Source organism: Rhinopithecus roxellana, chromosome 2 (assembly GCF_007565055.1).
Source record: "Rhinopithecus roxellana isolate Shanxi Qingling chromosome 2, ASM756505v1, whole genome shotgun sequence".
In the NCBI taxonomy this organism is placed as follows: Eukaryota; Metazoa; Chordata; class Mammalia; order Primates; family Cercopithecidae; genus Rhinopithecus; species Rhinopithecus roxellana.
In genome coordinates, this window is record NC_044550.1 from 11556374 (window position 1) to 11572393 (window position 16020).

General features: G+C 35.5%; 1 protein-coding gene across 1 annotated transcript in view; it reads left to right on the forward strand.

Moving 5' to 3' along the window:
* The first annotated feature begins 2465 nt into the window (after window positions 1-2465).
* The window catches only part of MTTP (microsomal triglyceride transfer protein), a 54679-nt gene continuing 41124 nt past the window's right edge, over window positions 2466-16020 (forward strand). Inside the window, exons 1-3 of the mRNA XM_010371637.2 lie at window positions 2466-2627; window positions 9431-9618; window positions 10930-11073. Coding sequence (XP_010369939.2) covers window positions 2567-2627; window positions 9431-9618; window positions 10930-11073 — 393 coding nt within the window. The 5' untranslated portion in view covers window positions 2466-2566. The remainder of the gene's footprint in view (window positions 2628-9430; window positions 9619-10929; window positions 11074-16020) is intronic.

Here is a 16020-nt window from a genome sequence, read left to right on the forward strand (position 1 = left end):
AGCCTGAATGTCTAACCACAAATTCACAAAAATCAAGGGCTCTGTTAGTTTTCATACAAAATTGTGATGACTTATTATAAAAACAGTCCCAATTAATAATTGCATGTCATCTGTAAGAAATCAATTTTTTTCTCACTTCCCACCCCTAATGTTTTCTAAGCAAACAGGAATACTTGGGTCTAGGTTTCAAGGTTTATTTTTCTATAGTCCTAAAATCACTTCAGTAAATCAATCCGAGATTCATTTATCTAATATGTCAAATGACTGTTGTAAGGATTACTATAAAAATGTAAGGTGATTAACAGTATGTAATTGTTCCATAGATGGCAGCTCTTGTTTTTTTTACTGTGCTTTGCTTCACATGTTATGTAAAATAGCTGGTGAGTTTTAGGAGATAGTGCTCACATGCTTGCATAGTGTTTGCTGTGCTTAATCAACAGAGTAACAGAAGAGAATACTTCTTCGATACACAGAGTTCACTGAATTTGGAAAGGCTTTGGCATTCTTATTTCATCTGTAATGAAACGATCTCAAGAAGTCTTTTCTAAATTGTCCTTATAAAAAGAAAATGTTGTAAGTTTGTATTTTATAAAAGGATGATGTTATTTATAACCAGCAGAAGCAGCCTTATTTGAACATCTTATGTTGAAATGACTACTTAAAACAGTGACTCATAGGAGCTTTCTAGTGGAAATCAAATGCTCAAATGAAACAGAATTTACTTTGTTAGGCAATAGTGATATATCTTTTATTGTTTGGACTCTGGAAAACACTTGACAACGAATAGTACTTTACCCGAAGGACAAGTATCATGCACCACATAGTCTAACCACAAACATTAAAGGTCTTGCAACTGTGAGCCTCAAATGAAAATACATAAGGACAGTTCTCATACAATCAAATATGATACAAACTAGCTTTTAATTTAAATAAATAGGTAAATAAAGTTCAAGTGATTATAATGGCTTTATATCCCTATGTATGTATTACAGAAATTTTGGCAAACTGTAGAAATCTATTCAAATAGAAAGTAAAGCACTTTCACATTGCCTTATATTCATAATCCCTATTATTCATAAAAACTTATATTTCTTTCACAAAGCTACTTTTCTGTTTAACTCCAGGAAAACTTCGTATTTATAACTTGAAGGTGATATTTCCAACCAAACAATTTATTTTTGCTTGCTACTATAGCTATATTTTTTATACAAAATTGCGATAGCAGGTGAAATTCTATTATCAATAGAAGAACAATTTTCATAGTTTGATCTTTATATAAAGATATTATTCAAGAGGAAATATGCTTAACTTCGTAGATTTTAAAATTTTAAATTTCATCGTGCCCCTATCATGTCGACTATCTTTTACCTAGATTGTCTGGAAGATTTAATCTCAAGGTTAGGGTTTGAGAAAAGGGTTTTGAGAGTGACCAGGGTAGACTTAAGAATTCATTTTATATGAAAATATGGCCATAAGTATTTTAAAATACATTCAGATAGCCCTTCACTAGCACATTTTTCCCTGCTTTGCCAAAACATTCCCACATACTGCCTAAGCCACCTCATTTTAGTAGATTTTGTTCATAGCAGGTCTCTCTCATGGGAGTTTCCAGGGACAAGGATTGGTTCAGTTAGTACGGCCTCAGCCATACTAGGGTATTTACTTTAATTCTACAGAAGTTTTCTAATTAATATTCTGTAGCAAAAGAACTAAGAGCTGGAATTCCCCCTCTTAATCTCTTCCTAGAAATGGGATTCAGAAAGGACAGGACTGCATCCAACCAGTTTGGGGACTCGGACAAATGTGTCTTGTCACAGACACAAATAGAGGTCTACTATGAAATACTCAATCGGCTTGCTAGTGTGCTAACGACAAACAATGCTGATTTGCTCAAACCTCATACAGTTTCACACATAAGGATGATCATCTGTGTTTCATGAAAGTTCTATCTACTTTAACATTATTTTGAAGTGATTGGTGGTGGTATGACTTAGCAGTTTAAATATAAATCCTAAAATTCAGTGTGAATTTTTTATAATAGCATACAAATAGTATAAAAATTCAAAGATATCCATACAAGAAATATTAAAATTTGGTTAGGTTTAGCTGAGTTTGAGAATCCTTACTACCCTCCCACATAGTATTGTAATGTGAATATAGGCAGTTACTGTAACAGGCATAGTGATGGTTATATATTAAGCAGAAAGTATCACCACCAGTTTTTTTCTTGGAATGTCCCTCAGTGTCTCTGCATTTATAGGATGGTATACTGGTTTGGTTTAGCTCTCAAAAGTGAAAACATTTAAACTTTCCTCCTTGGGTAAAAAAAATTAAAAAGAGTGAGAGACTGAAAACTGCAGCCCACCTACGTTTAATCATTAATAGTGAGCCCTTCAGTGAACTTAGGTCCTGGTTTTGGAGTTTGGAGTCTGACCTTTCCCCAAAGATAAACATGATTGTTGCAGGTTCTGAAGAGGGTCACTCCCTCACTGGCTGCCATTGAAAAAGTCCACTTCTCAGTGACTCCTAGCTGGGCACTGGATGCAGTTGAGGGTCGCTGGTCAATATGATTCTCCTTGCTGTGCTTTTTCTCTGCTTCATTTCGTCATATTCAGCTTCTGTTAAAGGTAAGTTTGTGTTGCCTTTTGCTAAACTTTAATTTCAATCTTTGGGGTGGGAGGCGGATACGTGCGTGTGTGTGTGTTTGTATGAGTGAATAGTGAAAGAGTTTCTAACTAAAGTATCTTCAAAACCATGTAACTTTGGAATGTTTGTGAAAGCATGGTTGAATTGAAATGAAAACCAAATTCAAATCCCTACAAACATTAAGAAAACAGAGATTTCTTTTAGGTTCAGTTCCTCAGACCAGTGTGTTCTTGCTTTAATTTCTCATTCATGGTCTGTTTTTAAAAGAAGATAAAAAGATACCCGCTATTGTTATCTGCTGCTGTTGGTCACACTGAATGCAGCTCCTTCATTTGAATTGTAAATGAGGATTTTTTTTTAAACCCAGTTCTTAAATTTTCTTCTAGTTGCTTAGCAATGTGACCTCAAAAAGAATTAGACCCAATGAAAAAGGCATTTGATTTGCCAAAGAATTATGAATGAAATGGCACAACATGTATTTAATTCTGTTACAATTCAAAAAAGATAGAATTCATAGTGAATTAAAGAAAATTAAATTTCCTGATACAGATTTAAGAAATAAAACATTATCTTTGGAAAAATAATGTTGCTGCTTACAGTTTCTATTTTAAGAGGAAATTAATTTTAAAAATACGTATGCATTAATGCCATTGAAAAGGTAAGAGATAAACATTTTATGAGCAATGGTTTCATAAAACTGTTGTGAAATGTATTAATATAGAATCTTGTTTCAAATCAGCTAGATTATAAATATCAGATTTCCAAATGCTGCATTATATACAATGAATACTTTTTCATTTCTTAAGAAGACACATTGTTAAAACCAATTGATCAAACAGCTTAGCATTATAGGGACCAATTTTAAAACCATGTACTCTAAGTAAATGATAGAAAACAATTCACTTATAAACTTCTAAAACCTGTTAGGGATAAATGTAGCTTTTGATATTAAAGTAAAGTTTGCCTCAGGACTTTTGTTTAGAAAATTTCTACATGAGGAAAAAAACCTAATCTTCATTATTGGAGCAACAGAGGGCTAAATTTAAACCAATTCACCTAAGCAAATCACACTGTAGGTTCTTGAACTAAAGAAAATATTTTCAACAATCTCTAAATGTTTACTATTTAAACATACAGTTCTTACTTGGACAAAAGAAAATTTTTAATGAGAAAAAGATTTATAAATTATATCTGACTGAGAGTTGTTATATAGAGAACTTACTATTTTGTCTGCCAAATAAACTGTTGAGTAGTCAAAATATGTGTGATTTAAATACCATAGTATCAAACCTAATACCATAAGTACTTTGAGAAAAATAATTGAGACGTGGTACTTATTATGAGCTTCTCCTCTTTTCCCATTTTATAAACTAGGAAATTGGGTGACCTCATGTTTTCAAATGTACTTATAAAAGACTTAAATATACACATACACTAGACAATGACTATTGGGAAACAGCATAAATGAGAAAATGTGGTTTAGAATATTATAGGTAGCTGTAGCTACAGTTTATTGTGTACAAGCTTAGTAGTAAATCTAGATTTTTAAAGCTTGAAACATATAATTTAGGGGCCACTTTTGAGAAAAGATTACAAAAATATCTTACTATTGCAAAGGTTGCTCAAAAAGAAATGGCATGTGGATACATTGCTAGGGTCCTCTTCTGCAGTCTTTGGAAGGATCCTGGGCAAGAGAGCTTAAGCTTCATTAGCATCATGGTACGTTGCTTATGCTGATTTCATAAATTTAAAGTGCATGACTTGAGAGCTTCTTTACCTAGATGGAATAACTTTTTGCATTATGGTACCATGATTTAATTATAGATTCTTTCCCTTTTAACAACTGACATTAGTTAGCAAACAACTCGTGAAGAGTTTACCTTAAAATCAGTCCATTTAAAATTTGGGGATCCCATGCCTCATTGCCTCAAAACTCATCTCTAAATTACCAATGCAACTTTGGTAAATCCTCAGATCTGGGTGGATGTTGAGGGAAGATTAGAATCTAAAGAAAATTGAGGCTGGGTGTGGTGGCTCATGCCTATAATCCCAGCACTTTGAGAGGCCAAGGTGGGTGGATCACCTGAGGTTGGGAGTTTGAGACCAGCCTGACCAACATAGAGAAACCCTGTCTCTACTAAACATACAAAATTAGCCAGGCATAGGAGTGCATGCCTGTAATCCCAACTACTCAGGAGGCTGAGGCAGAAGGATCACTTGAACCTGGGAGGTGGAGGTCGCAGTGAGTCGAGATCACGCCATTGCACTCCAGCCTGGGCAACAAGAGCAAAACTCTGTTTCAACAGAAATAAAGAAAGAGAAAGAAAGAAAGAAAGAAAGAAAGAAAGAAAGAAAGAAAGAGAGAGAGAGAGAGAGAGAGAGAGAGAGAGAGAGAGAGAGGGAGGGAGGAGGGGGGAGGTGAGGGGACTTTCGGTCTATCAGAAACTCCTCCCTAAAGAAGCCTCCAGCCCCCTCTATATAGATCCTGGTCTCCTGCTTCCTCCTTCCTTCACTTCGTGCTTCCTTCCTTAATTAACTTCCCTTAATGAAGTAGCCTAATCCCGAATATTGAAGGAAGGAAAATTGAATGGCAGATTAGAATCTGAAGAGGCTGTTAGGATTAGGATACAAGAGCACATCTATATGATTTGCTGTGTGAACTTTCTAAAGACTTAAGTTTTCCCTACTTTTTCTTAGTTATACTTTGTAATGATTGGACTATTTTCAGTGCATTCTCTGGGTTTTCCTTATAAAGTATTTTTACCTATTTAATTTTGTCACCTTTAAACCTGTACACTTCCTTCATTTCCAGTCTTTCTCTCAATCCCTCACCCCAGCCTTACTTTTTAGTCAATTTTTATTAATCATCTTCCAGTTCTTTTTTGTTCTTACCTTTCATCCTCCTTTTTAACTTCTGACCCTTTAGTTTTCTGTTGGGTTCATAAATGCCATTACCTATCACCCTTATCATCATTGTACATCTCTTCAAACCTCACCATTAACTTATGTTTGCTTTATCTTCTTGACTAAGCCAATTATCAGTTATTGTACTCATATAAATCTGACAGAGGAGTATGTAAAAAATATTTCTTGAAGATTCAAAACTAACAGTTTTGTTGCTTTTAAGTCACTTAAAAATTCTAAATGCACTTGAAGGGCAAATTAAAGAGGTTCTGACTTTTTTTTTTGGCTAATACTAATTTCCGTTTTGGTTTTATCTAACAACAGTTATCAAAAAATATTATTATACATACTCTGAAGAGAAATATCCTACAAAAGGAATTAAGTCAACAATATAAATTGGACATGCCCCAATGCCCAGTGTTGCCAGAACTCTGCAAAACATAAACAGAGAAATACTTATCAAAAAGGAAAGTATAAGAGGGATAACACTCTCCATTTTAGGAGAGTTGAACCATTTTAGGCTTTTTCTCCTGTTGAAAGAGGTAAGAAATAGTTTGGAGGAATAAAAGGCCCATTCTTTCCTGTGCTTTATCATTTCCAAGTCATAGTCAAAAATTGATTTATTATATGGCCGGTAAAGTGAGGTAAGAAAAAAGGTGAATAACATAATAGTTTGGAAAACTTTGGAATTTAAGAAAGGTTATCTTCCTACAAATATTTCATAGTTATTTTAACCAGAAGACATCTTAATAAAGTCCACAAAACTTGGATTTTGGTAAATTTAGACTTCAAATCTGCATTATATTTGCTATGTTGGGTTGAACTTACAGTCAGCTTCTATCTGCTGTCACACAATGCTTACTTTTAAGAATTGCTCTGAGGATTAGATAAGACAACATGTATTTCCTTTATGCCATATGTGGAATTTGATAGGTGTCATAAAAAGAAGGCCTCCTGACCAAAATATTTTTCCTAACCAGAAAGCCAGTATTTGAACCTGATATAGAGTCCCCAATTAAAATGCAGAAGAGATAGAGATAAGAGGGAATCCCAGCCTTCATCCCCTTCAAGGTTTTTCCTGACTCTCTTTGCCTTCTGTATCTCACACCTCAGTTTCTGCCTGACTTGGTGCTTGGACACAGCTTGGTTTTGTGTATACACATTTAGATCCTTTCATACTTCCTTCTTCTGCCTCTTCTTGATTCCTATGAAAATCCTTGTCCCTTTTCTTTGAAGGTTTGACAGATTATGTGACTTCACTACCCAAAACTCTATGACAGCGTCCCACCTCACTCAAACTCCCCAAATCTTCCTGCCACCCATAGGTACCTCCTTGACCTCATCTCCTTCACTGTGTCTTTTACTTACTGATTTTCCAGCTCTTTGGTCTCCCTGCTGTTTGCTCTTCCTTCATTACACCTGCAGGAGCCCTCCTCGGGGCCTTTGCACTTGCTGTTTCCTCTGTGAGGGGGTTGCCCTTCCCACAGATATCCATGTGGCTCACCGAAAACCTTTGTCCAAAATGTCACCTTTCCACAGAGGTTTTTCTCTCAGCACCTCCATTCCCTTTCCTGCTTCAGTTTTCTTCATGAGCACTTCTAACATACTATATAACTTGCTTATGTACTCATTCTTTTTAACTGCCCTTCTCCATCGCATTTAAATGTAAACTCCACGAGGGTAGAAACTTTGTCTCCTGACCGGGTGCGGTGGCTCACACCTGTAATCCCAGCACTTTGGGAGGGTGAAGTGGGCAGATTGCTTGAGCTCAGGAGTTCAAGACCAGCCTGGTCAACAAGGCAAAACCCTATCTCTACAAAATATAAAAATTAACTGGACTTAGTGGCATGAGTCTGTGGTCCCAACTACTCAGAAGACTGAGATGGGAGGATCACTTGAGCCTGGAGATGAAGGTTGCAGTGAGCCGAGATCACACAACTGCACTCCAGCCTGGGTGACAGAGTGAGACCCTGTCTCGAAAAAAAAAAAAAAAAAAAAAAAAAAAGTAAAGAAAACAAGAAGAAACTTTCTCTGCCTTTCTCTGCTTGTTAACTGGTGTAGTCCCAGAGCCTTAAAAAGTACTTACTGTTCAACAGGTACTCACTATATTCTAGTTGAATGAATGAATAAATTTCTAGCTCACTACCTAGGAATGGAAAAGAATGCAACCTAAAGTTTTAGAGATATATAGTATAGGTAAGAGCATAATCTTTACAGACAGACAGCCTGGATTAAAATCATGTCTCCAGCCAGACGTGCATCTATAATCCCAGCACGTTGGGAGGCCCAGATGGGTGGATTACCTGAGGTCAGGAGTTTGAGACCAGCCTGGCTAACATTGTGAAACCCCGTCTCTACTAAAAATACAAAAATTAGCTGGGTATGGTGGCACATGCCTTGTAACTTGTAATCCCAGCTACCCAGGAGGCTAGGCTGAGGCAGGAGAATTGCTTGAGCCCAGTAGGTGGAGGTTGCAGTGAACCGAAATCGTGCCACTGCGCTCCAATCTGGCTGACAGAGCAAGACTCTGTCTCAAAAAAAAAAAGAAAAAAGAAAAAAGAAAAAAAAATCATATCTCTATGATGAATGACCTTAGGTAAATTATATTGTTTCTGTGTCCCCTCAGTCTCTTCATCTATAAAATGAGACTAATAATAGTGCCTACCTCATTAGATTTTTGTGAGGATTAAATAAGTTAATACACATAACATGCAGATGATGGATTTTTGACCACTATTTCCTCTGGGCAAGTATGTGCTGTAATAGATAGAGGAGACAGTGAACAGATTGTTACTGTGTACATGGATAGGGCCTTTTCAGAAATTTTCTTGATTTTTTGGCATTGCAAAGTAGTTTTTGCTATCACCTTTCTCGACTGCTTTGCTTTGGTCTAGTCACCCCAAACCCCTTTCCTGTACCTCTCCCCATATGTATATTTCCTGAGAGAAAAAAAGATTATGGTTGCCTATTATAGTAAACCGGGCAATGAAACCCCATTAGCATTGAGGAATAAGGTAAACTGAAGTCTTTTTTAACTATCTCCTGAGAGCCATAGATAGAAAATACACAAAAGAAAAAAACTTTATGTGACCATACATTTTAAGTCATCTCTGGGAAAAGACTTGCTCCTTGACATTTCTTTTGGCTAGATAAACTGAATTGGATACTGTGTGAACTCATTGATATATCAGTTTTCTTGGATCACAGTACAGATTTGTATACTATTTGATCTTTTTAAGCCTTAAATTTTAATGCCAAATTTAAGCCTGTACTAAGATTTCATATAGTAAGACATTATTTTATTAGGGCACAGCTAATTTAAAGTTACATATGTGCAACCCTGAAATGTACCTTTGTACTAAAAGTTTGCTAATTACATTAATAGAGTAAATTGCACTGAAGAGATGTTTCTTAAATATCAAAAATATCCAAATTAAAGAACTTCCTTCTAACCGCTAAAATTACTTTGGAATTGATCTGCTTGCATTTAAATAATATGTTAATTACAGATGGCTCATATTACATTTATAAACCAATTCTTGGTGGGTCATCTACTTGAAATCATATTCATATAATTAAGAGAAATACAATGACATTTAAACAAAAAAACAAAATATCTATAGTTCAACCATGGCACTATCTGATAATTGATTAGGAATACAAACTAAAGTTCTCTGAAATGGGAGCTTCTTTGTTTGTTTTTGTTTGTTTATCTATATTTTACAAGTCAAAGATTTCAGCAGACGAAGTAGAACCATGTTTCAATCAGTGAATATTTGCCAAGCTTCCTGAGCCCCACTGTGGTAGAGAGATGCACTGATGGTGAGACAGCATGTTCCCTTACAATGAAAACTTGATTTGTGTCATTATCTTTATACAGGTCACACAACTGGTCTCTCATTAAATAATGACCGGCTATACAAGCTCACGTACTCTACTGAGGTTCTTCTTGATCGGGGCAAAGGAAAACTGCAAGACAGCGTGGGCTACCGCATTTCCTCCAACGTGGATGTGGCCTTATTGTGGAGGAATCCTGATGGTGATGATGACCAACTGATCCAAATCACGGTGGGCATTTTCTACCAGATAAATGCAAAGATTAGATGTCAGAAGTTTTTGAGAAGTCTACCATTTGACAGCATTTGTTTTGGGTTCTTGGTTATACATCCATTTAGTTTGTTATCTATCTCTAACATAAGCAATTCTACGTATTTAAAGATTTTGCTGATAAAAAGTGAACTGATCTTTCCAAATTGTTGAAACAGACAACAGAAGGTATATACTGGTAAACAACCAGAGTATGGTGTTCAATTCTATAGATCACGTTAACAGGGACATTATACTAGAGTCTTTTCAAAATGTTCTCGGAGAGAAGGGTCAATAATCCATTTTGTATGGAAAACGATTTAGACCCCTCTAACTCAAGAGGAGATCAGTTAGGAGGTTCCTGCATTCTTTGATACAACAGGTAGAATTACTGAAGAAAGAGTAAACCTAGTCTGTGTTCTTCCTGAGGAAGGAACCAAGTACTCCCCCGAATAACAGTGTTTGGTCAGTTAAAATGGTTTAGATGTATGTGTTGAAGAGGGAGGCCAAATTAGATGGTCTCTGGGGACTTTTCCAATGGTAATATGTGGTGATTCCCTTATTTGCTTCTCAAGAACCTAAAGATAATAGATTCCTTGAGTAAAGTCAGTTATTATTCTGCATCTGGTGTGAAACAGGCACACAGGACAAAGTATTTGGAACAAGTAGTATTTGGAACAAAGTATTTGGAACAAGTAGTTGCTGGTGTCCTTTATAATGAGGTGTCATAGCAATACATTTACAAGTGATATTTGCTTCTTTGGATGTCTCTAATTGCTGTTGTGTTTTCCAAGTTGGATCAAAGCATCATCATCCATCTCTCTGAGCCATTTCTCAATGTAACAGTAAACTATTCTCCAGAAAACATTATATTCCTCCTTATTCAGTAATTCGGCTTTATTTTTATTTATACAGATGAGGTAGAAGGGGACGGGGGTCCTTTTCAACAAGTGGTAAAGAAAGTGAAGTGATCAGGCAGACAGAAACCACACAAAACAAATGAAGAGTGGCAATGATAGGAAAGAATCACATTCAAGTCACAGTTATTTTAAGCCTAAAGTCACAGAGTTCTTTAAGTATTGCTATTTTTGCCTTATTAAAAAACCTAGTTTTTAAATACCTTCTCCATTCTTTTAAAGTGAGTGGCAAGGTCCTGTAAATCATGAACTGAAAAATGACAGAAGAAATTGTGGCCAACTCTGTCTGTTTCTTTACTATTTTATTTGCAGAGAGACTCTGATGAAGACAGACATAGGAAGTTTTTTTTAAACAGGTTTCTTTCTGTTACTCCAGATGAAGGATGTAAATGTTGAAAATGTGAATCAGCAGAGAGGAGAGAAGAGCATCTTCAAAGGAAAAAGTCCACCTAAAATCATGGGAAAGGAAAACTTGGAAGCTCTGCAAAGACCTATGCTCCTTCATCTAATCCATGGAAAGGTAAAGGGGCATTTAGGTTCTACATCTTCTCCAACTTCATATTTTTCTTCCCTTCAGCAGACATTATTTTGAGGTAATCACATTATAACTACTTTTATGGTAAATGGAATTTCTTCAAGAACTAAAGAACAGAGGTTGTAAATTAAATGTTTCCAAACTAAATCAATGCCCTGAGTTCCCTTACATTTACTAGCCAGTTTGTTTCCTATTTTTCTGAAAATCTTTATAGTAGAATCAAGTATTTATTTATTGATGAAAGACATTATTAAAAGGTAATTTTCTTATCAAATTATAAGGGATTACAAACATAATGTAACAAAGGAAGTCATCAAAGCATGATTGGATAAATTCAGGAAAGGAGACAAATTATGAGACTGAAATGATCCAACTTAGATTAGTAATATTGATTTGTTATGAGATTATCAATATTTGGCTAAAGTACAAGGTTAAAGCTTTTAAAAGGGTGTGAGAAGTCTAAAGTAGAGTTTTTTAAAGCCTTTAGAAATTATTTTAAAACTATGACATGGAAAAGCATTTTGTATATTAAAATAATGATTGAACGCTTTATAATATCTATTTGAAATTCTATTTTAAAAATTCTGTAAGTGTGCATTACTTATGGCTTGAGTCTAGTCACTTAAAATGGTCTTAATAAATTTGGAATTGAGAAACAATTGTGATCAGTTAATTATTAGGCATTACATATGTGTGTTTATGAAAATTACAGATAGTGTGCTGACATACATAAAAATGTGTCTAAAGATGAGAGCTCAGTTTTAGGAACAAAAGCAGGAAAACAGAAAGGGAACATTTACATCTCTAAAATTTCACTTTCTAAATTCAAAATAAAGATAAACTGATCTTTATATACTGATAAAGTAATACTTTATTTATTTTCAACTAAAGTATTTGAAAACAAATACTTTGGACATTTCATATATGTATATTGCTAATCATGATGCACATTTTTGTATGAAGTTCTAAAAAGGAGCTCACAAGAAGAAATCTTATATTTTCACCTCTCCTACAACCAAATATGAATCACTATCTTTAAGAATGCTTTCTCTTCCTTCTCCACTTGTCAAAATACTTCCCATGTTTGTGACTGCTCACATGCCATTTCTGTCATAAAGTTCACACCCTTCCAGTCAGCTGGAAATAACCATCACTCTTTAGAATACTCTTAGCACTTTGCAGCTCACTCATGACCCTTATCACTTTCTTTTGGTCATTCGTGTTCATTGCTAGATTATGGATCTTGGATAGAAAAAAATCCAATTCCTCTTTGTATTTCAGCCTCTCCCCTCACATCCATGCCCTTCCACTCCCTCCTTCCCCAAAGCACCCAGAATCATGCCTTGCACTGCATGTTTTTATGAAGCTTTCTCCAACATCTTTCCAAACCCCTGGGCCTATTTCTATCAAAGCATTTATCACAGTGTATTGTCATTCTCTTTTTATGTCTTGGCTCTCCACATTCAGAGTAAGTTTCTCATGGGCAGAGTTGTATCTTTGTCTATTCAGCACCTTGCTCATAGGGAGGACTGAATATAGATGCTTCTAAAATAAAGGATAAACAAATAAGATTATATGGGGCTCAACTGAATTGAACTTTGATAAAGGTTTTACTTATTGTTTACTTAATAATAGCTAAGACGAACTAAGCACTTACTGTGTGCTAGGTGCTGACTAAAGGCATTACACGAATTGTCTCTTTTATTCTTGTAATGGCCCTGAGCAGTAAGGGCTGCCTTATCAACCTCTTGTGATAGTTGAGGAACCAAAGTTAAGAAAAGTTAAGAAATATGCCTATGGTCATACAACTGGCAGGCAGTGGAGTTGGGATTTGAAATAGGGTCTATGCTCAAACTCCTATGTCTACTGTCTTCCAGCTGGAAAGTATTTGGAGAAATGCCTGCTTCTTTGGTTGACTTGTAGTATTCCTTATTTACATCATGAGATCAGTTGACTTATTTGATTTTCTTATGGCTCAACTTTGTTAACAACATGAAATGTTGTTATTTTCTTTTCTGAGCTTCCAGTGTGGCAAGACACTTGAGTTCATAGATATTATTTGCATTTATAATCTTAATGACAACCAATCATTTTATAGCTCCTTTGGTAGCAGCTGAGTACAAAGTCTTCTGCTACACACATGAAAGGACTCAGTACCCTCACCGTTCAAAGGCTAGGATGGAACTGCCACATCATTATTTTAGTAACGCAATGGGCCAATTCTAGAGGAGCTATGATTTGCGATGATTTACTGTAACCACAGGTTAAAGTACATCATTATATCTTTCAAATATATAATAAAGTATTGGAAAAAACTTAACAATGAAGACTAAGAAGCCAACAGGAAGTTTTGGCCATATCACTATCAGAAAGATCATTACTTAAATTATCATTTCAGTGTACTATGAGAGAAATTATGGACAGGCAGAGTAAACTGCAGATGGGCTACTTTCTTAGAGAGCATTTTCTACCATAGGCTCAAATTAAGTTGTGCTCCCTGAAGTTTCTGTGGTTTCAAGGATGCTTATCAGCATGTAACTTTTGTCCTTCCAGACCTCCCCCTCTCTCCCTTTCCCATATGAGGGTCTCATGTTTGCATTTTAAAAGAGAGTCCATTAAAATACTTAGATACATATTCATTGCACATCTTTTTTCTATGCCCACTCATCTTCCCTACATAAGTGGGCATGACTCTAGTTTTGTCTACAAATCATCAAGTTGGAAATGTGACAGTAATCTGATTAAGTTGATTAACGCTGATGAGTGAAAGATGCCTCAAGTTATACTATGGATTCTTTTTTTGGCCTGAAAGGCTAATCCAATTAACTGGATAATTACCAGATTTCCATTTCTGGTTTTGGCTTTGTGTTGATTAAACTAACCACGTGGCTGCTGAGTTGGACCTTTATTTTGTATTGTTTCCAGGCATTGATTTGCTCTCTAAATCAGCATGGCTCTTGTACACACACTGAACTGCCACAAGAAATGTGACACCTTGAAAGTCCTTCTGAAATTTGTTATATATTCCTTTACTTGTTTGTTCTCCAATGTGTCATTTCCTAGCTGTGCTCTGTCTTAGATAGATATCAAATATAAAATTACTAATCTTTGTTTGCTGGGATTCTTTTTATTATTTTGATTGTTTGGCCACTTAATGGAATTTAGTCTCCTCTTATTTTTAAAAGATATGTAAAGGAAGGTGTGGAGAAAGGCATCGTCTTCCTAAGAAAAAAACAATATGAATGATGACTACCTATTTCAAGAGGAAATTGGCCCCTCATATTTGGCTGGAAGAGGCACTGCACCGCCTTCCCAGCCATTTTACCCAGTCTCCCTCTAGGTGTGGTTTCCTTGGATTAAAGACTTCGTTTGTAACCAGGTCGTACCTGCTGCTGCTCTTTGGAAGCTCTGAGTACTGTGAATTTAGATAAGAGCCCTGTGCTGTTGGATGTTCAGAACTAATTTCAATGCTGAATGAAGTAATCAACTTTATGGCCTGAGTATAATAAAACTTACTCAGTTCCTGTTGTGAAATAATAAATTTACGATTATTGCTGTGATGGCCATGTGGCTTGAACTGCAAAATTCTGACTTCATACTATTATTTTTTAAATGATTACAAGGCAGCTGAATTCTAACAGTTTTGACATTTAGCTGGTATGGATACCAGTACTATCTTCACTTTGGATCTCATCAGTCTGCACTAAAGAAAAAGAATTTAGGCCCTAGAAGTAGCAGTCATATAAAAGAAAAAGAGATGTGTTCATTTTTCTAGTTCTGGGGAAGCAATAAAAACTAATAGAAAGGATGAAAAAAACTTTTTTCTTTGTGTCTCACAGTTTATATCTATCATTCAGCCTGCCAGAAGGGAAAAAAAGGCTCTAACACCATTTTCTAAGGGATCCAGAGGTCAAGATCAAAACTTGGTCCATAGCAGTGGGTCAGTAACAGATAAGCACTTAATCTTATGCATAGTCCAAAGATTAAATCCAAGAACTTGGTTTCCTTACCTTCTAGGTAAAACTTTGAAAATAGTTCAGGTACATTTTGTAGCCTGGAAGGAAAGTGACACAGTGGTGACAATGCTGATATTTTTCCCACTTAGGAGATCTTGCTTTCTAAAGTGTTTATGGTTCATACCAAAAAGACATGGGCCATATAGACATGTGTGTATTGCCACTGACTGAACACTTTCTGACTATTTTGGGGTAATCTAGTTATGAACTTCTAATAGTCATGATATCTGGAGATACACTTCCAAATATTTGAAAAGGAAATTACATTGTGATTATTAAAGGAAGGAGATACAGTTTACAAAATAGAACTTCAGAAACTCAGGCTTGGGTCTGAGATATTGCCAGTGATTTGTTTGAGAATATGATACTGTGAATTTTCAGACACTGAGGTCATTATTCCAGTTTCTTTCTAAGTTCTAAGTTGGACAAACACTATTCCAACACTTATAGGTTAGTCCAGTCTAATGACTAAAACTGATTGCCAGATAAAGTACCTAGTAAATCCATCACTAGGCAGAGTATATGTAGGAAGTAAAAATAGAGATTTGAGACACTTGTTTGGATAATTCAGGAAAAATATTCTCTTCTTCTAAGGCACAAGAGAGTCTTTATGTAGGCTAAATTACTGAGCTTGGTATTATTTGGATTCATTGCATAGTTATTGAGCTTTGTGTTTTACTTTAGAAGCTATGGTTGGTTTTAAAGAGTACTAGGAAGGCATTCAGGATATTTCTAGTAGAAATACTCAGCTGTAATTATCATAGACCTTGGGAATTTTTACAGGGAACACATATCTATCCTCCTTTTCTAAATTGTGTGATGTGTATCAAGTCTACAGGATGAAAACCAACAAGCTGCTTTCCATTAAATTCGCTTCGTACTTTTATCCTTGTTTCTTAAACATTAAATTATCAAA